At 44.8% G+C, this 24995-nt stretch overlaps 1 protein-coding gene across 2 annotated transcripts in view; it reads right to left on the bottom strand.

Annotated features, from left to right (window-relative positions):
• pxdn (peroxidasin) overlaps positions 1 to 24995 on the bottom strand; it is a 220355-nt gene that overhangs the window by 119184 nt on the left and 76176 nt on the right. For both annotated transcript variants that reach the window (XM_033021677.1, XM_033021678.1), the window contains exon 3: positions 15375 to 15446. In XM_033021677.1, coding sequence (XP_032877568.1) covers positions 15375 to 15446 — 72 coding nt within the window. The remainder of the gene's footprint in view (positions 1 to 15374; positions 15447 to 24995) is intronic.

Genomic DNA, 24995 nt, shown 5'->3' with positions numbered 1-24995 from the left:
TTCACCAGACTGATTCCTGGGATGTCAGGACTTTCATATGAAGAAAGACTGGATAGACTCGGTTTGTACTCGCTAGAATTTAGAATATTGAGGGGGGATCTTATAGAAACGTACAAAATTCTTAAGGGGTTGGACAGGCTAGATGCAGGAAGATTGTTCCCGATGTTGGGGAAGTCCAGAACAAGGGGTCACAGTTTAAGGATAAAGGGGAAATCTTTTAGGACCGAGATGAGGAAAACTTTTTTCACACAGAGAGTGGTGAATCTCTGGAATTCTCTCCCGCAGAAGGTAGTTGAGGCCAGTTCATTGGCTACATTTAAGAGTGAGTTAGATGTGGCCCTTGTGGCTAAAGGGATCAGGGGGTATGGAGAGAAGGCAGGTACGGGATACTGAGTTGGATGATCAGCCATGATCATATTGAATGGCGGTGCAGGCTCGAAGGGCCGAATGGCCTACTCCTGCACCTATTTTCTATGTTTCTATGTTTCTATCATCTACATCCTCCCCCCTGGTCAGATACTCCGCCACTTCAACCTGGACTTCCACTGTTACGCCGATGACACCCAGATCTACCTCGGCACCAAATCCCCCCACAACCCTCCCCCCCTCTCCCATATCAACTCCTGTTTGTCAGCTATAAAAACCTGGATGCAACATAACTTCCTCAAACTCAACAGCGATAAGACAGAATTCCTCCTCATAGGCTCCAAAGCCACACTCAGCAAAATCAATAACCCCACTCTCACCATCGACGGCACCACTGTCTCCCCATCTCCCAAGGCCCGCAACCTTGGCGTGATCTTTGATTCCACGCTCTCCCTTGAGCCTCACATCCGCCATGTCATTAAAACCTCCTTCTTTCATCTCCGCAACATCGCCAAACTCAGACCCTCTCTCACACCTCCCGCTGCTGAAAGACTCATCCATGCCTTCATCTCCTCCCGACTGGACTATTGCAACTCACTTCTCCTTGGCATCAGCTCCACCTACATCAACTGACTCCAACTGGTCCAGAACGCAGCCGCCCGACTCATCACCCACACCAAATCCTGGCATCACATCACTCCAGTCCTCAAACAACTTCACTGGCTTCCCATCTCCCACCGGATCACCTACAAAATCCTGATCCTCACCTACAAAGCCCTCCACCATCTGGCCCCCCCCCCCATATCTCACTGACCTCCTCTCCCCCTACCAACCCTCACGGTCCCTCAGATCCACATCAGCCGGTCTCCTCTCCATCCACAAGTCCAACCTCTGCAGTTTTGGGGACAGAGCCTTCTCCAGGGCAGCTCCCAGGCTCTGGAACTCCCTCCCCCAACTGATCCGCAATTCCGTGTCCCTCACCATCTTCCAGTCCCGCCTCAAGACCCATCTCTTCACCTCTGCCTATCCTTAGCCCCACGTCCCCCTCCCTTTTCATCTGTGCATTAATTGCCCCATATTGTGTTTTGAATTGTATTCTGTCTTTACTTTGTGTACTAGTCATGTCTCTACTATTTATTTCATTCCCCTTACATGTTTTTCCTCTACCTGCTAAATTTTTGTAAGGTCCTTGAGACTCTTGAAAGGCGCCCATAAATAAAATTTATTATTATTATTATTATGAAAACGGGTAGGTAAACTAGAACTGATTCAGCATCTTCTTTTCTCCAACTTGCTTGATGTTATTTCTATCATACCTTTTACTCCCAAAATCTCAGTTTCCAATGGAATCATTCTCTTCTTCCCCTTTAATATCCATCCCCCTAGTTCCTCCAACTTAACATTGTTCGTCAAATCTTTTGTTTTAAAGATGAAACATGAAATTCAGTCAGCGTGATAGACTGGAGATCTGGGACTTGGACAGATGATTTAGAATTGTAACGTTAGTGGATGTGCATCTGGGAATGTGTGGGAAACGTGGAGGCAGCGTATACATCATAGCAGCTTGCGACCGACCGCTGTGCTCTTCACCTCCTGCTGTGGGTAAAGCCCTGTAATTTGTTGGGCTATCTTTTAAAGCAACAAAGAACTGGCTTCCCAAAGTTCAGCTGCCCTTTTGACCTTTTCTTCTAGAGCAAGCTGCTTTTAGAGATTCAGTTGCTCTTCAGTCATCAGCTTTATCGTCATATCACAGGGTAAGAAATGGATGAAACAAGCTTTATCACTGAAGATAGACACAAAGTGCTGGAGTAACTCAGCGGGACAGGCAGCATCTCTGGAGAGAAGGAACGGGTGACGTTTTGGGTTGAGACCCTTCATCTGCTTTTTAAATCAGGTCCCACTCGATGAGAAGCAACAGAAAAATCAAATCTGACAGTAACAGTACAATTGAACAATATTGTTTGCTAACACAGAGTGTACACCACACTCGCTGCACCCTTCTTCACCTCCAAGGGGATGTCTCCAAAACCATTATTTTATATATAAATAAGAGCACAAAGTAGTTTGTGGTTGGTCTTGCTAAATGTGGAAAAGTAGCTATGTGTGTTCGTTCCATCGACCGCTAAAGAAGCAAACGACAAGATAGAGCAATCATTGCGCGGTTTTCAATGCAAATGACAGGGTGATTTTAAATCCCATTAATCAACTTATCACCAACATAATCTACAGTTTCAGTTCTCAGAGGCAGTCAATTTTCTATGATATTATATTGGTGGATATTTTTATTATTTATGCTCAATGCATTCAGCTGTAGACTGATTATCGGACAGGGAGGAAGTTCAATTGGTGGAGGGGAATCCTTTATTTTTACAAAATAAGCAAGGTGCTGGGCTGGAAGAGATTAGCAAGAACGATGATCATCACCAAGAGTTGTCATAAGGCGAGAGGAATGATGAAGTGTCGATTGACACTTGTGCAACGATACAATGTAATAAACGGCCTTTAGTATGTAACAAATATACAATTTTGGCTGTTAAAAATAACTTTGTATTTGAAAACAACACGTTGTTTCATGGAGTGACTGCTAGGTGGTTGGAGTGAATCCCTTACTTGGTAATAGCAGATGATCGGCAATAACAGACCATTCCCCTCTGTGGTCTGTTATAACGAGGAATGTCTGTACACGGGCCTTATCGCCCACAACATAGACTTTCTCAAGTACTCCCAGAGCATCCTGATGTTGCTGCAGAGATAGGATGCCAGTTTCATCCAGCCTGCCACAGCTCATCCTCTTATTGCAGGTAGGAAGGACTGAAGGTGCCAACAGGCAGAAGCTAGCTCAGAATGGTCCCTCATTAGGCCTTTTGGATTTGGCCTTAAGCTTTAGGGGGAAATAAATCACTGTTTTACAGATTTGGTTTATCAAATCATAAACCTTGATGAGGCCAGTCTTGAAGGGCCTTGATTAGGACAGTCTATGTAGACAATAGTCAATAGGTGCAGGAGTAGGCCATTCGGCCCTTCGAGCCAGCACCGCCATCCAATGTGATCATGGTGAGTGGGCAGATGCAGTTTAATGTGGATAAATGTGAGGTTATCCACTTTGGCGGTAAAAACAAGAAGGCAGATTATTATCTAAATGGATTCAAATTAGGAAAGGGGAAGTACAACGGGATCTGGGGTCCTTGTTCATCAGTCAATGAAAGTAAGCATGCAGGTACAGCAGGCTGTGAAGAAAGCAAATGGCATGTTGGCCTACATAACAAGAGGAGTTGAGTATAGGTGCAAAGAGGTCCTTCTGCAGTTGTACATGGCCTAGTAGGACCACACCTGGAGTATTGTGTGCAGTTTTGGTCTCCCAATTTGAGGAACGTTCTTGATGTTGAGTGAGTGCAGCGTAGGTTCACAAGGTTAATTCCCTGGATGGTGGGACTGTCATATATTGATAGAATGGAGTGGCTGGGCTTGTATACTCTGGAATTTAGGATGAGAGTGGATCTTATTGAAACATAAAAGATTTATAAGGGTTTGGACACGCTAGAGGCAGGAAACATGTTCCCGATGTTGGGGGAGTCCAGAACCAGGGGCCACAGTTTAAGAATAAGGGGTAAGCTATTTAGAACAGAGATGTGGAAAAACTTTTTCACACAGAGAGTGGTAAGTCTGTGGAAGTCGGTGGAGGCCGGTTCTCTGGATGCTTTCAAGAACGAGCTAGACAGAGCTCTTAAAGATAGCAGAGTCAAGGGATATGGGGAGAAGGCAGGAGCGGGGTACTGATTGTGGATTATCAGCCATGATCACATTGAATAGTGGTGCTGGCTCAAGGGGCCGAATGGCCTACTCCTGCACCTATTGTCTATTGCTAAAAGGCCAGTCCATATGGACCAAAAACAGTTGATCAAATGCAATGAAAGCCTCAAAAGAGAAGGCACATTGGAAAACCTAGGCAGAAGGCAAAGTGGTCTCTACCTATTAATTCAAAATGACATAACGTTATTTAGATTTTATTAAACCATAGGTTATTGCTTTTTATTGATTAATTCAATTATTTGATCATTCCTTTTTATCACTGCAAAATTGAATTAACAAGTAAATGTACTCAATGGTTATAAATTGATTAAAAAAGGTTAACTTCCTTCGGGTCCCCCAGTAGTTTCTGAATTACATTTCCAAACAAATTTGGAATTGATTTTTGCAACCTCCCACTTTCACCTCATGGTTGGGGACAATAAATAATAATCATAATCGTAATTTATTAGCCAAGTATGTTTTGCAACATACGGTTTACCATACAGTCATACCAAAATAGTAACAAGACACACAACTACATTAAAAATTGACATAAACATCCACCACAGCAGCTCCTCCACATTCCCTACTGTAATAGAAAGCAATAACGTCTTATCTTCCTTCCTCCTTTCCTCCCGTGGTCGGGGGAGTCGAAACATCCGCAGACGGCGATCGAACTCCCACGACGGGGCGGGGTCGAAACTCCTGCAGCTTGGAGTTCCCAAAATCGGTCCCGAAGTGACAGCAGCAAAGAATTTCGGTCAGAGTTAAAAAATAATGAGGATCCCTCTTTGGATGAAATAAGTACTCCATGGTAAACTCAATAAAATAACTGACCATCATTGTAGAGAAATTGAAATTAAATTATTGTTAATATAAAAGCTTTTTCTTACATACGTAGCTTGTATGCCTCTCTAAAACATTTAAGGCATGGTGCTCTGGACAATGACCAAAAATACAACTGGAATTGAAGACGACAGGGATTCATTCACCCTTTGCTGCCATCGTTATTACTTCACCCCACTAATTCTTAGATACAGGGAAATAGTCAAGACCACTGTTATTAGGCATCAGGGTTGTTGACAACATCTAAAGGAAAAGCAACAATGAGAACCGAATTTCATTATGTGGAGGAAAAAGACAGATTACAATCAGAGATTTCATAAACTGATATTGTAGAATCAGCCTAGGTTGAATCCAAAATCAAGCATTCACGTAATTATCAATTAATACAGAAATATTTCAATTACCACACGAGCCATGGCCTTGTAGACTTGATGCTGTCTGATAATCAACTCCAGGGCCTTCTAGACTGAGGGTTCATCTATTTGCTATGATTTTAGTTTAGTATAGAGATACTACAGCGTGGAAACAGGCCCTTCGGTCCACCGGGTCCGCTCCGACCAGCGATCCCTGCACATTAACACTTTCCTACAACCACTAGGGACAATTTTTACATTTATCAAGCCAATTAACCTACAAACCTGTACGTCTTTGGAGTGTGGGAGGAAAACGAAGATCTCGGAGAAAACTCATGCAGATCATGGGGAGAATGTGAAAGCTCTGTAGAGACAGTGCCTGTAGTTGGGATCGAACCCGGGTCTCCGGCGCTGCATTCGCTGAAAGGCAGAAAATCTACTGCTGCGCCACCATGACCACCATTTCATAGCTTGAAAGAAAGGGAACATAGAGGATTCTCTCTATAATATGTTAGCTTGGAATGGGCTGATGGGCTGAACCATCTTACCCCTTTCAACAAACATAAGACTATGCTCATGAAAACAATACCAGGAGATTTAACGTTGCTGCACATGTATAATCAGTTTTATCAACCCAACATTATTCTCGCCAAGTACTGAGTCATGATCCAACACAAAGCTGAAAGTTGATACAATGAAGTGCAATGCTGGTTTACAAAAAAAAGACACAACGCTGGAGTAACTCAACGGGTTAGACAACATCTGTGGAGAACATGGATAGGTGGTGTTTCAGGATGGGATCCTTCTTCACACACCACTGGAAGCTTTTTGGTCAATTACTTTTAGTTTGGCTACCAAATTAAACCAGCCCTTTCCTCTCTGCCCTACGAATATTCTCAAGTACTCATCCAATATAAATTCAAATATTTTACAACTATCACTACTATCTTATGCAAGGTATCGTAGATCTCAATTTGCAATGTTTCCTCAAGTCACTGCCAGCTTTTGACAATCACACCAAATTCTGACACCGAAACCTGGAGTTGAATTGACATCATTTAAACATACATGATTCTCAAATCTCACCCTAACTTCCTTTACTCAAATAGGAATAACCCAACTTCTTCAACCTTTCCCCTTTTAGACCTATGTTCTTGTATTCATCCAAGTCACAGAAAGAAATAAGCCTCTGAGTGACCAGCAATATCAGCTGAAAAATCTGACCTGTCAAAGCGACAATTAAGGAATTGAGGAAAAGAAGTGGATGAGACTACGCAAATCTGCCCGAAAGATTTGTGTCCCATCACGCACACACACACACAGCAAAGGTGGAGGCCAGGGAAAGCGGGGGAACGCTGTCTGAAATTCATACCCGCGATGAATAGGAAGATAAAAGACGGCTGCCGCAATGTATGGTAAGTCCTTTAGAAGCGCAAGGTGGTTGGGGGGGGGGGGGGGGGGGGGGGAGAGAAGGAAGAAGGGGGTGGGGTGGGGAAGGAAGGGGGGGGGGGGGGGGAAGAGGCCCAACCTGGATCAGTCCAATCAGGGTTGTGTTGTCCAGCAAACTTGAGAAGCTTGACAGAGGTGTCTGTGGAGGTGCAGTCGTTGGTGTAGAGAGAGTACAGTAGAGGAGAGAGTACGCAGCCTTCCCAGCCTCACACGCTGCTTCCTCTCTGTCAGGAAGCTGGTGGTCCACCGACAGAGGGGTTCAGGCACAGTCAACCCGGAAAGTTTGGAGTGTAGTAGCTCTGGCACACAGGTGTTGAATGCTGAGCTAAAATCAACAAACAGGATCCTCGCATAGGTCCCCTGATGGTCTAGGTGCTGTAGGATGAAGTGCAGGCCCAGGTTGACTGCATCATCCACAGATCTATTGGCCCGATATGCAAACTGCATAGGATACAGCAGGGGGATCGTGATATTTTTCAGCTTGGCCAGCACAAGCCTTTCAAGTGTCTTCATGACTACAGAGGTTAGTGCGACAGGCCTGTAGTCATTAAGACAAGTAATCCTTGCCTTTTTGGGTACAGGGACAATAGTGGAGACTTTGAAGCAGGCAGGGACAGTACAGGTTTGCGGGGACTGGTTAAAAAGACCCGACTCGGTCCCGGAGCAGTGGCAGCGGCAGCAGCAGCGGAGACCCGACTCGGCCCAGGAGCTGTAGCGGAGGCAGCGGCAGCTGAGACCCGACTCGACCCCGGAGCTGTGGTGGCGGCGGCAGCAGCAGCGGAGACCCGACTCGGCCCCGAAGCTGTGGCGGAGGCAGCGGCAGTGGAGACCCGACTCGGCCCCGGAGCTGTAGCGGAGGCAGCGGCAGCTGAGACCCGACTCGACCCCGGAGCAGTGGCGGCGGCGGCGGCAGCAGTAGCGGAGACCCGACTCGGCCCAGAGCTGTAGCGGAGGCAGCGGCAGCGGAGACCCAACTCGGCCCCGAAGCTGTGGCGGCGGCGGCAGCAGCAGCAGAGACCCGACTCGTCCCCGAAGCTGTGGCGGCAGCGGCAGCGGAGACCTGACTCGGCCCCGGAGCTGTTGCGGAGGCAGCGGCAGCGGAGACCCAACTCGGCCCCGAAGCTGTGGCGGCGGCGGCAGCAGCAGCGGTAGCGGAGACCCGACTCGGCCCCGAAGCTGTGGCGGTGGCAGCGGCAGCGGAGACCCGACACGGCCCCGGAACCGTGGCGGCGGCAGTGGAGACCCGACTCGGCCTCGGAGCTGTGGCGGCGGCAGCGACCACCCGCGGAGTTTGAACCGGCCCGTTCGCGGAGCACGGTTGAGCCGCAGGATTTATCATCACCCGGTGGGGTGACAACATCTGGAGTCTGGATCGCCTCGGCGCAGAGGGAGAACAAAGAGGGAAGAGACAGAGACTTTAAGATTTTGCCTTCCACCACAGTGAGGAGGTGTTTGGTGAACTCACTGTGGTGGATGTTAAATTTGTGTTGATTGTGTGTTTTTGTCATTTTTTATTATATGTATGACTGCAGGGAAACGAAATTTCGTTCAGTCCGAAAGGTCTGAATGACAACAAACGAATCTAATCTAATCTAATCTAAAATGTCTGTATAGATCGGTGCCAGCTGTTTGGAAACATTGTCAGGCCCTGGAGATTTCCGGCTTTTTTGTCTTCTGAAAAGCCTCTCCACCTCGTCTATTTTTGTTGTTGATATTGGATGTGATGTTGTGCAGCACAGAGGGTGTGGGTAATTGGGTGTGAAGTGGCGATTGGAGGGCGGTGAAAGGCCCAGTCTTTGCAGACTGAGGTCAGGCTGTGAGTTGGTGTGAAGTGTTGGGGTGGGAAATGGTCCAGTCTTTTCATACTGGAATCCTGTCTTAAGTAGGTGTGAAGTGGTGAACGGGAAGGAGCTGTTGGTCAGCTGACGATTGTCCAAAGAGCGGGGGCTTTCATAGAAACATAGAAAATAGGTGTAGGAGTATGTTATTCGGCCCTTCGAGCCTGCACCGCCATTCAATATGATCATGGCTGATCATCCAACTCAGTATCCTGTACCTGCCTTCTCTCCGTACCCCCTGATCCCTTTAGCCACAAGGGCCACATCTAACTCCCTCTTAAATATAGCCAATGAACTGGCCTCAACTACCTTCTGTGGCAGAGAATTCCAGAGATTCACCACTCTCTGTGTGAAAAATGTTTTCCTCATCTCGGTCCTAAAAGATTTCCCCCTTATCCTTAAACTGTGACCCCTTGTCCTGGACTTCCCCAACATCGGGAACAATCTTCCTGCATCTAGCCTGTCCAACCCCTTAAGAATTTTGTAAGTTTCTATAAGATCCCCCCTCAATCTTCTAAATTCTAGCGAGTACAAACCGAGTCTATCCAGTCTTTCTTCATATGAAAGTCCTGACATCCCAGGTATCAGTCTGGTCCCAGGTATCAGTCTGTAGCTGGTGATTTCCTCTTGTAGCTGGTGATTTCTTGCAAGCCCTTCCAAATGGAAGAAGAGTCACTAGCTGAGAACTTGCTCCTCAACTTCTCAGAGTACCTTTCCTTGGCAGCTCTGATTCTTCTTCTCAGCTTGTACTTGGCCTCACTGTAGAGGTCTGCATCCCCGCTCCCGTAGGCTTCCTCTTTAGACCATCGGAGCTGTCTGAATTCTGCAGTGAACCATGGCTTGTTGTTGTTGAACCATGTCCGGGTCTTAGTTGGAATGCAACTCTCCTTGGAAAAGCTGACGTGTGATGTCACAATGTCTGTATACTCATCGAGGCTTGTGGTTGCTTCCCTGAACACATTCCAATCCGTCCAGTCAAAGCAGGATTGTAGGTTCTCAATGCCCTCGCTTGTCCTCCTTTTCATTGTTCTGACCACAGGCTTAGCAGCTTTTAGCTTCTGCCTGTAGGTCGGAATAAGGTGAAATAGACAATGATCAGAGAGACCCGGACCTGCCCTGGGAACAGAGAGATATGCGTTCTTGATTGACGTGTAACAGTGATCGAGTGTTCTCTCTCTCTCCCCTCTGGTGGGGCAGTAACATGAAGTCTGTACTTTGGAAGGTCTCGGCTGAGGTTAGCTTTGTTAAAGTCCCCCAAAACAATGACCATGGAGTCCGGGAAGTCACTCTCTACCCTCATTACCTGGTCAGCGAGTTGTGTTTGGGCCTCACTTACACAGGCATGGGGGTGGATGTGAACTCCAGAGAGAATAAAAAAGTTAAATTCCCTCGGAGAGTAGAAGGGTTTGCAGTTTATAAAGAAGGATTCTAGGCTGGGAGAGCAGAAGTTTGACATTACCGTGATGTTGCTGCACCAGTCCTGGTTGGTATAAAAGCATATTCCACCGCCTCTTGATTTCCCCGCTGCCTCCACTTCGCGATCCGCTCTGTGAAGTTGGAAGTCAGCCAGTTGCAGCGCATTGTCCGGTGTTGACTCACACAGCCAGGTCTCGGTGAAGCACAGGGCGGCGGCTCAAGAGAAGTCCTTGTTTGTCCGGCGCAGGAGTTGCAGTTCGTCCGCTTTGTTATTGAGAGAACTTACGTTTGCCAGGAATATGCTCGGGAGTGGTGTGCGTGATCCTTGTCGCCGGAGTCGCGTGAGTGCTCCAGAGCGCTTCCCACGGGTCCTCCTCAGTCTCAAGACCTTGAACGCAGCCACAGCCCCGCCGACGAGTATGTCCAAATAATCCAGCAAGTGAGAGAAATCTGGAACGATGTTTGGAGGTACCGTATGTCCGATGTTTATGAGTACCTCTGTCGTGAAAGTAATCTTTGTAGGGTTTTCACAGACGTCACAGACAAACAAACACATACAAAACAGTAAGGAGCAGTACACCGTGGCCGCCATCGTCAGCGCCAGCAGCAGCAGCTACACTGCAAGCAGCTACACTAAAAGCAAGCTTAAATTACAAAGTGCTGCAGGAACTCAGCGAGTCACTGAGCATCATAAAGTATAATAAAGAGTATAATAAAGTTTAGCGGGCATTTTAACTACTGGTCGGTTTTCCTGGGTCCTGAAAACTCCAATGAGCCAATCAAAATGCCCGGTCAGCGGAGGAGATTGCCTACAGCTGCCCTCGACTGCCTGTAACTAAATAGCGATTCCACTCCACTGCACTACGAGTCAAAAAGAACCATGCCGACCAAATTTTACTTGCGGAAACTTTTTTCAACATGCTGAAAAATTTTCTGCAACCAAACTGAAGCCGCGAGTATTCGGGAACTTCCCTCTGGCATGAAGGAGAGTTTCAGTGACCTCATAGGACCTCGTGTCGACCATGCTGCGAGTTTGAGTCGAGGACAAATTCTTCTAAACTCACAGATTAGGTCGCCGCAGTGGGACATCCCCTTTAGGCTGTACAAATATTAAGTCCATTTCATAACTCTAACTCATGTTGAGGTATAAAATTGGGAAAATCTGATAATTTATGCCACTGAAACCAAATTATTCAACTGGAGACACAAGAAACTGTAGATGCTGGTTTACAAAATAAGACACAAAGTTCTGTAGCAACTCTGCAGGTCAGGCAGCATCTCTGGAGAACATGGCCAGGTGACGTTTTGTCATGTTACTCCTGTTGAATAGACACAGGAGTTCTGGAGTAACTAAGAGTACTGGAGTAACTAAGCTGATGTTCGCCTATCTTTTTTCTCCAAAGATGCTAATCAACCCGCTGAGTTACTCCAGAACTTTGTGTCTATTCAACAGGAGGTTAAGACAGAATTTGGACCAGCCAAACAAGCTATAATAATTCAAGTGTGCATGATGTTGAAGGAACATATGGTGGATGACATGATGGATTTGGAGTTTAGAAGGATGATGGGTGAACTCACTGAAACTTACTGAATTGTGAAAAGCCTGGATGGAGTGAATGTGGAGAGGAATACGAGTAGGAGTGTCTAGGGCCAGAGGCCATAGCCTCAGAATAAAAGGATAGAAACATAGAAACATAGAAAATAGGTGCAGGAGTAGGCCATTTGGCCCTTCGAGCCTGCACCGCCATTCAATATGATCGTGGCTGATCATCCAACTCAGTATCCTGTACCTGCCTTCTCTCCATACCCCCTGATCCCTTTAGCCACAAGGGCCACATCTAACTCCCTCTTAAATATAGCCAATGAACTGGCCTCAACTACCTTCTGTGGGAGAGAGTTCCAGAGATTCACCACTCTCTGTGTGAAAAATGTTTTTCTCATCTCGGTCCTAAAGGATTTCCCCTTTATCCTTAAACTGTGACCCCTTGTCCTGGACTTCCCCAACATCGGGAACAATCTGCCTGCATCTAGCCTGTCCAACCCCTTAAGAATTTTGTAAGTTTCTATAAGATCCCCCCTCAATCTTCTAAAGGATGTACCTTTAGAAAGGAGTAGGAGGAATTTCTTTAGTCAGAGGATGGTGAATCTGTGAAATGCATTGCCATCGACAGCAGTGGAGACCAAGTCACTGGATATATTTAGGGCGGAGATTGCCAGATTCTTGATTAGTAAGGGTGTCAGGTGTTATGGAGAGAAGGCAGGAGGATGAGGTTGAGAAGGAAAGATAGATCAGCCATGATTGTATGGCAGAGTCAACTTGATGAGCTGAATTACCTAATTCTGCTCTTAGAGCTGATGAACCTATGGACAAAGGAGCCTGACAAACTGTTTAGAAATGGAAGATTGTGGGAATGTCACTGAAATACATGGACGATGAGATGTAACAATGAAATGGCAAATATGTTATGGAAAATAATGGCATCAAATGTCTGGTGACATTGTTGCTTCTGCAGAATTTTTATGAAAAAACATTCACCAAAAATTCCATTGCTACAGGTATTTTTATATCTATTCTTCAAAAAAAAGATTTGGATCCCAAATCATAAACATGCTGCCGAGGCAGACTAAACCAGAGTGTTGTGTTTAAAGCCTACAGCTTGGCTTGAAATGGCAGCTTTGAAAGTAAATGGTTCAATGGACTAAGTCTGTAAAGCTGTTGTATGTTCCAAGCACATTTAGATGTCAAAAACATGTGCTAAGTTGGACATTTGTTTGCCTGAAAGCTGTGTGTTTTCTTACTGATTTGTTACAGCTCCACAAAATAAGATGGTTTAAAATCTTTGCAGCACAAGCCATTTTAATTATTCAGCAACCGTGATACAACCGAAACTGGGAGAAAAGCAAACTGGCCTCTGATACGGCCATTTATCTGGTGAAAATAATTTGGCAGCAAATTAATACTCATGTTAATAATCAGATAAGGAGCTTAGTGTTGTGTTATACATCATTCAGATTTTGAATTGTACAGGAATGAACAGAAAGTTAACACAATGGAAGCAGAAAAACAAATATTGATCAAAACAAAGCCTTAACATGACTTTGATCTGTGGTGATGGTGCATCTTGCTGTTGCCAGTGTTTTGCAAATCTTCCATCCAGACTTACAAAAAAGAAAAAAACTACTTCTTCTCAATGATGCTCCTTTTTGAATTTTTAGTACCTTTGAATTGATTCACAATATGCAATTCCCTAGCAACGTAAAGCTATTGTTGTTCTCAAGTTAAAACAAAAAGCAGAAAATGTTGGAAATGATTACCTATTATCAGAGCATTTTCTGTTTTTATTTCACATTTTTAGCAACAGCAATTTTTAATGTTACAATTTAATGTGTGTTTGTTATGCCTTCATGTTACTGAACCCTAAACCCTGCTTGCGTGTAGCATTAACAATTCAAAAATAATTAATAAATTGGCACATTTTTAAAACAAACTAATTTTCAAATATTGCACCCTGTTGTGTGAAACATGAGGAACTCCATTACACAATACAGGTAATCTATGAAATCATGGCACAGATTACCCACTAAACATTACTGTGCCATAAAAGTATAACTGTGCAATAATAACATAATTTACTGTGTGTAAATTAAGTAAACTGAAAACATGTTACAAGCTATTGAAGTGCTAATGTAACTAATCTTTATTTTCCTTCGAGTTCAACAGTTTGGGAAATAAATTAGAATGTAACCCATACATCTAAAGTTAAGTACACAACACAAAATCAACGGCAGGAAGTCTACAACCCTAAAATGAAAATATAATTCACTTTTGAAAAAATTAAACCTCCAAGTGGTTTGTGTGGACCCCAAAGGTGATGAAAATGGAGCAGCAGTGAAAATTCCCACAACTAAAGAGTTGTGAGTATACCGTGGGATGGCAAATGCAAAATGTAAAGCATAAGCCAGAAATCTTGCTCTTGCACACAGCTGGAAAACATGAGTGTGGGTTTTTCTGGCTTAAACTATAATGTCCTGCACACACTGAGTGAGACGAGCAGCCAAGAGCAGAGCAGCATTGCTTGTTCCTTGGTTCTGCAGCTCACCATTACAACCTTCAAAACAGGTTCATAAAGAATGGCAGAGTTCGTCATAGCACTTCTCTGCAATAATTATGAACTTGTCACATTTACACAGCACTTGCAGTAGAACAATAAAAAGTTATACTTTGTTCTTCATGTCAATAATGGTGTGCTCCCGCTCCCAGTGACAGATTGTGAAAGTTTTATGGTGATGGAGAAATTACTGTATCAATAAAATTGTGTCAACAAAGAGAAATATATTGAGCGAAATATGTCAGGTCGTACAACAAAGACAATAAAATGAACATTGCAAATGTCTCATGTTCTACACATGATTTTATTTCAATCTATTTTTACTGTACATTCTTTGCAGCTGTTAATTTAATTATTTTCTGCTCAAACAGTTTTAACCTGTTTCAATTGAACATTTCCCAAACCTCATATTTCCAGCAGGCTTTTCCCTTCTATCTTTTACAATATAATGGATCCCTGCGGTGATCAAATTCTGATGCTGTGCAAGAAAAACATTCATCTTTTTTCCTTATTGAAAAGTATGGAACTAAATATTCATAATCATGTGGCATAAGGAGTTTGTATCTACAATATTTTACTTGCATCCAAATAACAAAGATGTCGCAATAACCAGACTGCATCTAATGCATTCACAGAATGTCCTGGGCATTAATAAACTAAACTACACTAAATTGTGAAGGATTGCACAGGAAGCAATGCATTTGCTGAGCAATTCATTTGCCGATTCCTTGTTTAGAAAGATGAAGGATTTGGGTTCGAGTTTGATTTATCATAAAAGATGTATAAACAAGCAAACTTAAAATGGACAATGGTTAAGACAGTCCTCACAGAAGAACATAAAGGAATGTGCAAGAGACCTCTCTGGCAGTAATAGCTACAAGCCAAACGCTGAAGGTGCCTGTCATGTCTTCCAATTATAAAACCTTCCAGCCACCCAAAGAGCAAAGAATAGTTACACATTTGACCTCTGAAAGGAGAAAACCTACCGAGGTAACTTCATTTTGGCCATATATAGCTTTGAATTTCCAACCAGACCTCAAATATTTCTGAGCAAACATCTGTAATTATGTTTTGATTCAGCACTTCCAGACATAAATTGACATTTGACACAAGTGATTCTAAACCAGAACTGACCACAATCTTGTCCAACACGGCACAGCTGCTCATCTAACCATTACAACACTTAAATACGAAGGTGGTTTACTCACAGATATTTTAAATTCTCCAAGTCTTCAAACGCACCCCTGGGAATTCTCCTTATTTGGTTGTTGTTTAACAGCCTATAAAAAAAATATTTAGTATAGTATTACAAACTGAAAAAATATGCAGATATAATTTGATAAATTATATCACAGATTCATTTATCTTTTGGTCCATAACAGGTACAAAGGGAAAGCAATTTTGGCAAGCCTATCTGATGAACACACAGGAGAGGCAGACAGCAAAAATCAACATAAACAGTGGAAAATTCATCATGTACTTAAAAACGTCATGCATTATCGCTTAAAAAAGACATGATAATGTCTAGCTTGCAACTAAACGCACAGACAGTAAACACTGAAAGAACAACCAAAGTTCATGAGAACCGGCTGTTTTGCTTGAGGCAAGACTCAACCATTTTTCCTTTAAAGATAACCCAAAAATTCAGCTGAGTGGTCCCATGATTACACTGCATAATTGCATTAATCAGGACAAATTCTAACAAGTACTTTACGCATCAAGTGGACCTTTTATCTAATGTCATATGCCTGCCCCATCTGATCACTCGTAAGACTATTGCCCCAGCAGGTATCCTGAAGACCTCCCTATTAAGCCATTCCCGAATCAACGTGTAGGAAGGAACTGCAGATGCTGCTTTACACTGAAGATCAACACAAAATGCTAGAGAAACTCAGCGGGACAGGCAGCATCTCTGGATAGAAGGAATATGTGATGTTTCGGGTTGAGTCTGAAGGAGGGTCTCCTTTTATCCAGAGATGCTGCCTGCTCCGCTGAGTTACTCCAGCATTTTGTGTCTATCTTACAGAATCAGCCTTCAATTCACCCCCCCCCCCCCCCAATATCTCCCCTCACCCTGTAATCTGGTCCATATCATGCTCCTCCCCAGCTCCATTACACTCTTGCTCTGATTCTCCCAGCAACAGTGGGAGATTGTGGATTAAATGGTTTGGTGTGCGACTGACTGCCTCTGCAAGGCGCATGAACCTCGTGTACTCAGCACCAATTATGGTTAATAGATTATTTAAGTGATAGTCAGCAATATATTACATGCTCTAAATCCTACGAGGCAAATCAAAATCAACTTCGATTGCGAACAAGAGTGCCCGGCAAAACAGGGAGGGGCGAGGCAACTTCCAGAGCCAGAAATTCTCGAGGAAGAGGTTTCCTGAAAATAATTTAGTTGCAGGGCTCCATTAATAAGGTCTTTGGCCCACAGCCAACCTTGTAAGAGCCAGTGGGTAGATCAAGAATATTAACAGAGAAAAGGCTCCATTTACATATTGGGGCAAGCAGTTTGTGATGCAAATGGTGTGGCGTGGGTGCCATTACCCCTCTCCCCTCTCCCCATTCAGTGCACTCCCAACCAAGCAACCAACCATCGCAACGTCTGTCTCCCCCCTCCCCACTCAGCCATTCACTGGGGGACCTTCTCCTGGCCAATCAAGACCTCACCAGCACTTACAATCCATTCATGGACAATTAATGATCATCACAAAATGCTAGAGAAACTCAGCGGGACAGGCAGCATCTCTGGATAGAAGGAATAGGTGATGTTTCGGGTTGAGTCTGAAGAAGGGTCTCCTTTTATCCAGAGATGCTGCCTGCTCCGCTGAGTTACTCCCTCCTAACATTCCTCTCCTGACCACCCTCCCCACCCCCAGCCCCATACAATCTGCTCTCTGACAATCGATGTCCCTTCAGTGAAAATCAGACAGATCTGGCGATGGAGATTTCCTGCGCAACTTGCTGAACCGGGAGGAAACACTTTAGCTCCTTCTGCCACAAACAAATTCACCTAAAGATCCAACATTTACTGCCACCTTTCACCTGCCAAGGTTTTGTATGGACGGGGAGCTCAGCCAACTGGCTCAAAAGAAAATAACACTTTAAATGATCTAACCAATTCTGAAAGTTAATATTTAGCTAATGTAGCCACACAGTTAATAGGCAAACAACTTTATCTCAGCAATTAAGCTCAATTGAGTAGCAATTCATCTTCAAAGCCAAGATTGATTTTAGGAAGTATAAATTGTGGGGTGTGTCATTTTAAACATTTTGAAGGGTTTATTCCTGCATGACATATATTGTGATTTATATCTAATAAATCACATCAACTCTAATACAATTCAATAAGAAATTAGACACATATTTTTAATTGCTTCCTCAATAATTTCAATATTTACATCTGGGAAAACATGGACACACTTGGACTTGAGAGGTCTCCTTTCACTTTAATTTCTCATGTTCAAAATGTCCAAATATAGCTCAAAGGGGAAAAATCGTCAAACCAAGCTTGCAAATGCCTTATTACTTTGCATTCTAAATTACAAGCAAGTATTAGTTCCAATATAAGCTCCCCTTAATCATGTAAAGAATCAAACCAAGCTGGGTTAGCTAATCTGTTTAACCATACTGTAAGCACACTTTCAGAACAAAATATTTCCTTCCGCAAGTAAAGTAGAGCAATCAAAAGGCAGATTGTTCCAAATGGTTAACAACTTTCATGAAAAAAAGACAAATGCAAGAAGTTAGATTTTCCCATTTTTTATGATTTCATAAAAAGGCCTGATTATTACAATGGTGGCATTCTGACCGTGGGAAGTTTTGAAAGCAATATTTTACAATGACACCTTTCTTTGCCAAATATTGCAAAATAAAGCTTATAACAGTCATGGTTGCCCTCCGGTTCATTTTTCTGCACGAGTTGAGCCGAAGGAGCATGGGCTCAGGAGGGTTTAATAACCTTTAGGGGCAGGAGGGGTTGGAATCAAATTAGTAAATCAGAAATTGGAAGGAGTGATGGGAATGTCAAGGTTAGGACCAGTAAGTGTCAAAGGAAGGACAGGCAGCGAGAGGTGAAGAAATATGGTGATGCTGATGCGTTGAAGTGTGTTTATTTCAATGCAAGGAGTATTGAAATGCAAAGAAAAGCAGATAAACTTGGAGCCCGAATCCATGCTTGGGGCTATGGACTTTGGAAGAGTAAAGACCCTGTCCCACGAGCATGCGACCTGCATGCGGCAAGCGCGACCAAACCGGAAGCGGGTGCTGCGCGGAGGTTGAGTGATCCCCGTACAGGGCCGGTCCCACCAGCATGCGCCTGCATGCGACGAGCTCGACCAAACCGGAAGCGGGGGCCGCGCGGAGGTCGAGTGAGTGACGTGAAGTTCGAGCGAAGTCCGCGGGAAGTTGCTCGTCGAGGTTGTGCGTACGGCGTCGAGGCAGCTGCAGGCCGGCAGGCCGTTGCCGCGCGGAAGTTTTGAACACGGTCAGTTTTTCTGAGCCCCGCGCGATGTCGGGACCAGCTCTGCACAACTCCATATGGCTTCGGCGATCGAAGTGGGACCGGCCCCGCGAGGCCATACGGCTCAAGCGACCACGTTAGGTCACGCTTGCTGCATGGAGTCGCATGCTGGTGGGACAGGCCCTTTAGGGCGAGGATCCACAAACTTGTCTATATTGCTAGAACGATGGTAGAGTGGATCTAAAGTCGGGACGACAGATGGCACAATGGGCTAAGTGTTCGGTTGGCAACCGGAAGGTAGCCGGTTCGAATCCCGCTTGGAGTGCATACTGTCGTTGTGTCCTTGGGCAAGACACTTCACCCACCTTTGCCTGTGTGTGAATGTGTGTGAATGTGTGTGAGTGATTGGTGGTGGTCGGAGGGGCCGTAGGCGCAGATTGGCAGCCACGCTTCCGTCAGTCTGCCCCAGGGCAGCTGTGGCTACAGAAGTAGCTTACCACCACCGAGTGTGACTGAGGAGTGAATGAATAATGCGATGTAAAGCGCCTTGAGTATTAGAAAGGCGCTATATAAATCCCATCCATTATTATTATTAAAGCTTCAAATTGCAATATTCAGATATGTAGACAGATTACAGAAAGACGCCAAAGCAACAGCGTTGTCTTAATGGGTGGTTTTAACTTCCCCAATAATGATTGGGACTTACACATTGCTAATGACGTAAATGAGGCAAACATTTTTAGGTGTATGCAGGAGTGTTTCATGAAACAGTATGTGGATGGTCCAACCTGAGGTGGGAACATACTGGACAGAGTGCTGGGAAATGAGCCTGGGCAGGTGACTGATGTTACAGTTGAAGAGCATTTTGGGGGTAGTGATCACAACTCCCTAAATTTTAAGACACAAAGTGCTAGAATAATTTGATACTTTCGCCCTGAGAAAAATATTCTGTCTACCCTATCTATGCCTCTCATAAATCTATATACTTTATCAAGTCTCCCCTCAAACTCTCCAGAGAAAATAATTTGTCTGTCTAACCTTCCCCTGTAGCTGATATCCTTCAATCCAAATGGCATTCTGATAGACCTCCTCTATACCCTTTCAAAGCCTACCACCATAACCCTCTGCCTTCTATCAGTAAGACAGCTCTGAATCCAAAGGACAAAGTCACTATTTATCCCATGCATCTTAATCTTCTGGATCAGCTTGATCAAATGCCTTGCTAAAATCCATGTAGACAACCCTAACCCTACCCTCATCGATCACCTTCGTCATTGCCTCAAAAAGTTGATCAAGTTAGTAAGACACGACCTGGTGTGGTGATGTACACTGCAAGCATTAATCAGTTTGAAAATAAAAGCACATTATTGTACATAAAGATAGGTTCACATATGCATCCACCAAGAGTCAAGTCAAGAGTGTTTTATTGTCACAAATGCAAGACCATGCGGCATGTTAATTGGCCTATATTACACTGGACATCTTCACCTTCTAAACGAGGTGGGGCAGGGGGGTGGTCCATCCATCCATTCCCTCCACAGATGTCGCATGACCTGCTGAGTTTTAACATTTTGCTCAAGATTCCAGCATCTGCACTTTCACCTTCACCTTAAATTATATACAATACAATACAATACAATACAATACAATTCAATTTATTGTCATTTGGACCCCGTGAGGTCCAAACGAAATGCCGTTTCTGCAGCCATACATTACAACAAATAGACCCAAGACACAACATATTTTACATAAACATCCATCACATTGCTGTGATGGAAGGCCAAAAAAACTTCTCTCTCCACTGCACTCTCCCCCCCCATGTCAGAGTCAAAGTCAAAGCCCCCGGCGGGCGATGGCGAATTGTCCCGTGGCCATTAAACCACGCCGGGTAATGCAAGTTCGCGCACCGGGTCTTGGTGTTAGAGCCCCCGGTGCGCGCTCGCAGCCCGCAGCCATTCCAAGCCGCGCGGGGCGGTGATGTAAGGCCCCGCTCCAGGAGCACTTCAACCCCGCAACTCGGGCGGGAGAAGTCGCCGTTGCGGAAGCCCCGAAAAGCGGTCTCCCTCCAGGGACCCGCGGGCTCCCGGTGCCGTCCGCCAAACCCGCAGTTGCAGCCACCGAATCTCCGGGGGTCGGGCCGCAGCAGCGTCCACCACAGCTCCACCCGCTCTGGACTCGGCCAGCTCCGCGACGGTGAGGTGATTGTCGGCACTGGAGTCCCCGGTTTTCCTGTTGGAGGCCGCTCCTCATTGCAGCCCCAACGACAACGGAGACCCGACAAAGAAAAGGTCGGGTCTCCCGTGCAGGGAGAGATTTAAAAGTTTCCCCCTCCCCCCCACACCACCCCCACCCCCCCCACACACATGCCCCAACAAAAATAACAAAAACTACATTAAAACATAGACATAAAATAATAAAAACGCAGACGGACTGCAGAGGCCGCTGCTGGCGAGAGCCGCGCCGCCTACCGGTTACCATCACACCATTGTGATGGTAATGAAGGAAACTTGCAGATCAGACTTATTTGTCCCTCACAGTAAACATGGTTGTGGGCATATACCCGGAGGAGGCGCTGTCCTGAACGGCTGCCTGTCCTGCAGCTGTCCGTTTTTTCCCCTTCTTTTTTATTATTTTGAGTTCGCTAAATGTACAGTCAGGGGGTCTAAATCTTTTATGTGTGGGGGGTGGTGGGGGGGAAGGGGGAAACTGCTTTTCTAAGTCCCTACCTGGTCGGAGGGGTTGCCTTCCTCCGTGCAGCGTCTTCGACCTGTCCTCGCGGCCTACCAGCGAGTCCTGGAGCGACGTTTCCCTGAGGGGACCTGGCCAGAACATCGGCTTTGGCGGCAGTGCAGCGCTGGAGCGCTATTGCGGAGCGGGCGATGTCTTTCCTGGGTCGCCGCGCTGGGACTCCAGTATGCTTGGTACCGCCGAGGAAAACATCGTGGAGCCGCGGTTCTGCGGAGCGGCCAGCTGCGACGTTGAACTTGCATCTCGCCGAGATCACCAGTGTGCGGAGCTCCGTCTGGCGCGGTCTGTTGGCTTGGAAGCCGCGGGCTCCGGTGGGAAGGCGGCCGTTCCTGGCACCCAAAGCTGCTGGGGGTTCTCCCGACGCCGGAGTACCATCACCCGGCGAGAACATCGGGCGCCGTGGCGGCGACTGTGGAGGCCTCAGTTGGGCCCGACTTTGGGTGGACAAGGTGGACAAGGGGATGGGGACTGGACTTTGTGCCTTCCCCCACAGTGGGAATCACTGTGGGGGATGTTTTGGTGTTGAATTTCTTTACGAATACTGTGTTGTATTTTTATTAGTGTGCTGCATGGACATCAGAATTTCCCCTGAATAAGGGGATTAATAAAGTATTTATCTATCTATCTATCTATCTATCTATTTGTCAATCAATAATTGTGATGCTTGTGTGCTCAAGAGAGTCAGCCCCCAACACTAATTTGCACAACATTCATTTGCACGAGTGCAAATACGCTCTTGTTAACTCAGATCGCAATTTGTTGCATTAACTATTTTTTCCAAGTATTATTTTTCTAAAACGGGAAGATGTCTTAATGAATTGCAAAAGTAAATTTGAAGCTGAGCCACATACACTGCCGAATTTAAATAGCAATCCTGGAAGCTATAAAATGGTAGGTCCTGCAAGTAAAACCGTCTGTCCCATATTTAGCGCTTTGTTGCAAGTTAGAAACCAAACACAATTACAATCCCTGCATTTTAAGAGCATTCAGTATCAATGCTGAAATAGCCCCATTTCCACGGCATATTACACTCTTTCAAAATAGCAGCAGGAGTGGAAAAAAAATCCTAGGACATTGTACTTTACAGGAACAAAGACCACCAACATTCCAGTCCACAGACAGCAGGGTATGAGGTCATTATCCCCAAGGCAAGAGACTCAATGCAGGAGAGCACGTAATCAGACTATACATCTACCTTTCATGAAAGCGCACAATCAGCCACTGAATTAAAGTACATTCTTGTGCTGCTTAAGATTTTATTGCCGAATGAAGTTGCTTTGATTTCAAGATTTAAAAAAAAGAATAGTACAAATGCTAACTACTACTGAATTTGGGAGCCTTAAATAAAAGAAGAAAATACTGGAAACGTTCAGCATATCAGGCGTCTGTAGAGAGAGAAAGAGTTACTATTTCAGGGCAATAACCATTCATCAGATTTAATGTTTTTGACTCATTTAAGTCAACATTAGGAACTGTGCAATTGTGCTTTGGAGCAACCCTCTGATCAACATGCTTGAGGAAGACAGTTAGGATCCATGTGAGGGTGCAGCAAAGACCAGACTAAAATAATACAGATGGGGGGGGGGGGGATGAGAGATTTCAGCCACAAATGTTAGACTGGGGAAGCTGGGTTCTCCTTGGGGAAACATAGAAACATAGAAAATAGGTGCAGGAGTAGGCCATTCGGCCCTTCGAGCCTGCACCGCCATTCAATATGATCATGGCTGATCATCCAACTCAGTATCATGTACCTGCCTTCTCTCCATACCCCCTGATCCCTTTAGCCACAAGGGCCACATCTAACTCCCTCTTAAATATAGCCAATGAACTGGCCTCAACTACCTTCTGTGGCAGAGAATTCCACAGATTCACCACTCTCTGTGTGAGAAATGTTTTTCTCATCTCGGACCTAAAAGACTTCCCCCTTATCATTAAACTGTGACCCCTTGTTCTGGACTTCCCCAACACCGGGAACAATCTTCCTGCATCTAGCCTGTCCAACCCTTAAGAATTTTGTAAGTTTCTATAAGAACGTTCATACTATACAAGAGTACAATTAAGCCATACCCATCAGCTAGGGCAGCTTAAACCCCAGCTGTATGAATATTGATTTCTCTAACTTCTCTGACTAGATTCACTGTCCTTTTGATTAATTTTACTGATTGTGTGCCTCCGTGTCACCTTCCCCATAGCTAACAATGAACCATTCTACATATCCTTATCATCGTCTGCTTTGTACTGTCGTTCTCACGTCATCCATCCCTTCTCTCCAAGATGCTGCCTGTCCCGCTGAGTTACTCCAGCATTTTAAGCCATACATTTAAGTTCAACAGATAGTGTGCAGGGTGAAGACAACATTATAATGTTGCAGTTAAAGAAGATTAAAATAAGTGAGGTAGGTTGGGAGATCGGAATTACACCCCTATCTTATGAGAGCACTGTTTAGTCGTCTACTAACAGCGGGGAAGAATCCAATCTAATTATCTAACATGCCTTCATGCCTTTGGACTTTCTGCCTGATGGGAAAAATAGGGATGACAGGGGTGTAAGCGGTTCTTGGCTGCTTTGCAGAGGAAATGTGAAGTGTGGATAGGGGCGATTGGGGGATGGGGGTTGAGGCTGGTTTACATGGTGGAGTGGGCTGCATCCACAACTCTCTGCAATTTCTAGTGGTCTTGCGCAGAGCTGCCGCCAAACCGGGATGTGATGCATCCCAATTGGATGGTTTCCACGATGCATCTGTGAAAGTTAGTAGGAATTGTCAAAGCTTTGGTGTTCTTTCTCGGCTGAAGCATCAATGTAGTTGGTCCAGGACAAATGGTTGATGACATTTAATGTCTAAATCCATCTTGATCGTGGCACCATTGGGGGTGGGAGAGATTGGAAGGGAACAGACACAAAGGGCGTGTACAGATTATTTGATTCTAAACTGAGAAGGCCATATTACATTTTATAAGCACCAAAACAAATTTGTTAAACTAACTATGTGTCAATACTTTCCAAATAGCAAATATAATGCAAAACTAAGATTCCAGATTTTTAGTTAGATGGTCATCAATGCTGCGAGACAAAAATGGTCATTGTTCAATTGAAAATCAAGAAACCTAAATGAGCATTTGGATTCAAAAAATAATTTACTACAAATAAAACAGTTTTACTTCCAAGGATTCTACTTGCTAAAAACAAATACATGCAGTAAATTATGACTAAATACAGCTTGACTGTTGTTCTATGTATTAAAATTTGATTCGATTGGATAGCATCCAAACAAAAGCTTTTCACTTAATCTCGATGATAAGAATAAACCAAAGATAAGGCACAAAAAGCTGGAGTAACTCAGCGGGGACAGGCAGCATCTCTGGAGAGAAGGAACAGGTGACATTTTGGATCGAGACCCTTCTCAAACCAATGTCAGCATCAATTAAGGTACAACAAAATCAGAAGAAAAAAAATATTCATAACAGTAAAGATCAAGGCAGATTTACAATCTGGAGAAAAAAGTCGCAAAGCAACAAAAACAAAAGGGGGTTGAGGGCACTGGAAAGTAGAATGCTGACACATTCAGCATCATAGGCTTTATAGTATTATCTATAAACAGATGTGTAGCCAACAGTGC

Source organism: Amblyraja radiata, chromosome 5 (genome assembly GCF_010909765.2).
Source record: "Amblyraja radiata isolate CabotCenter1 chromosome 5, sAmbRad1.1.pri, whole genome shotgun sequence".
NCBI classification, from domain to species: domain Eukaryota; kingdom Metazoa; phylum Chordata; class Chondrichthyes; order Rajiformes; family Rajidae; genus Amblyraja; species Amblyraja radiata.
The sequence above is the reverse complement of the archived record's forward strand: the minus strand, read 5'-3'. Positions and strand labels throughout refer to the sequence as shown.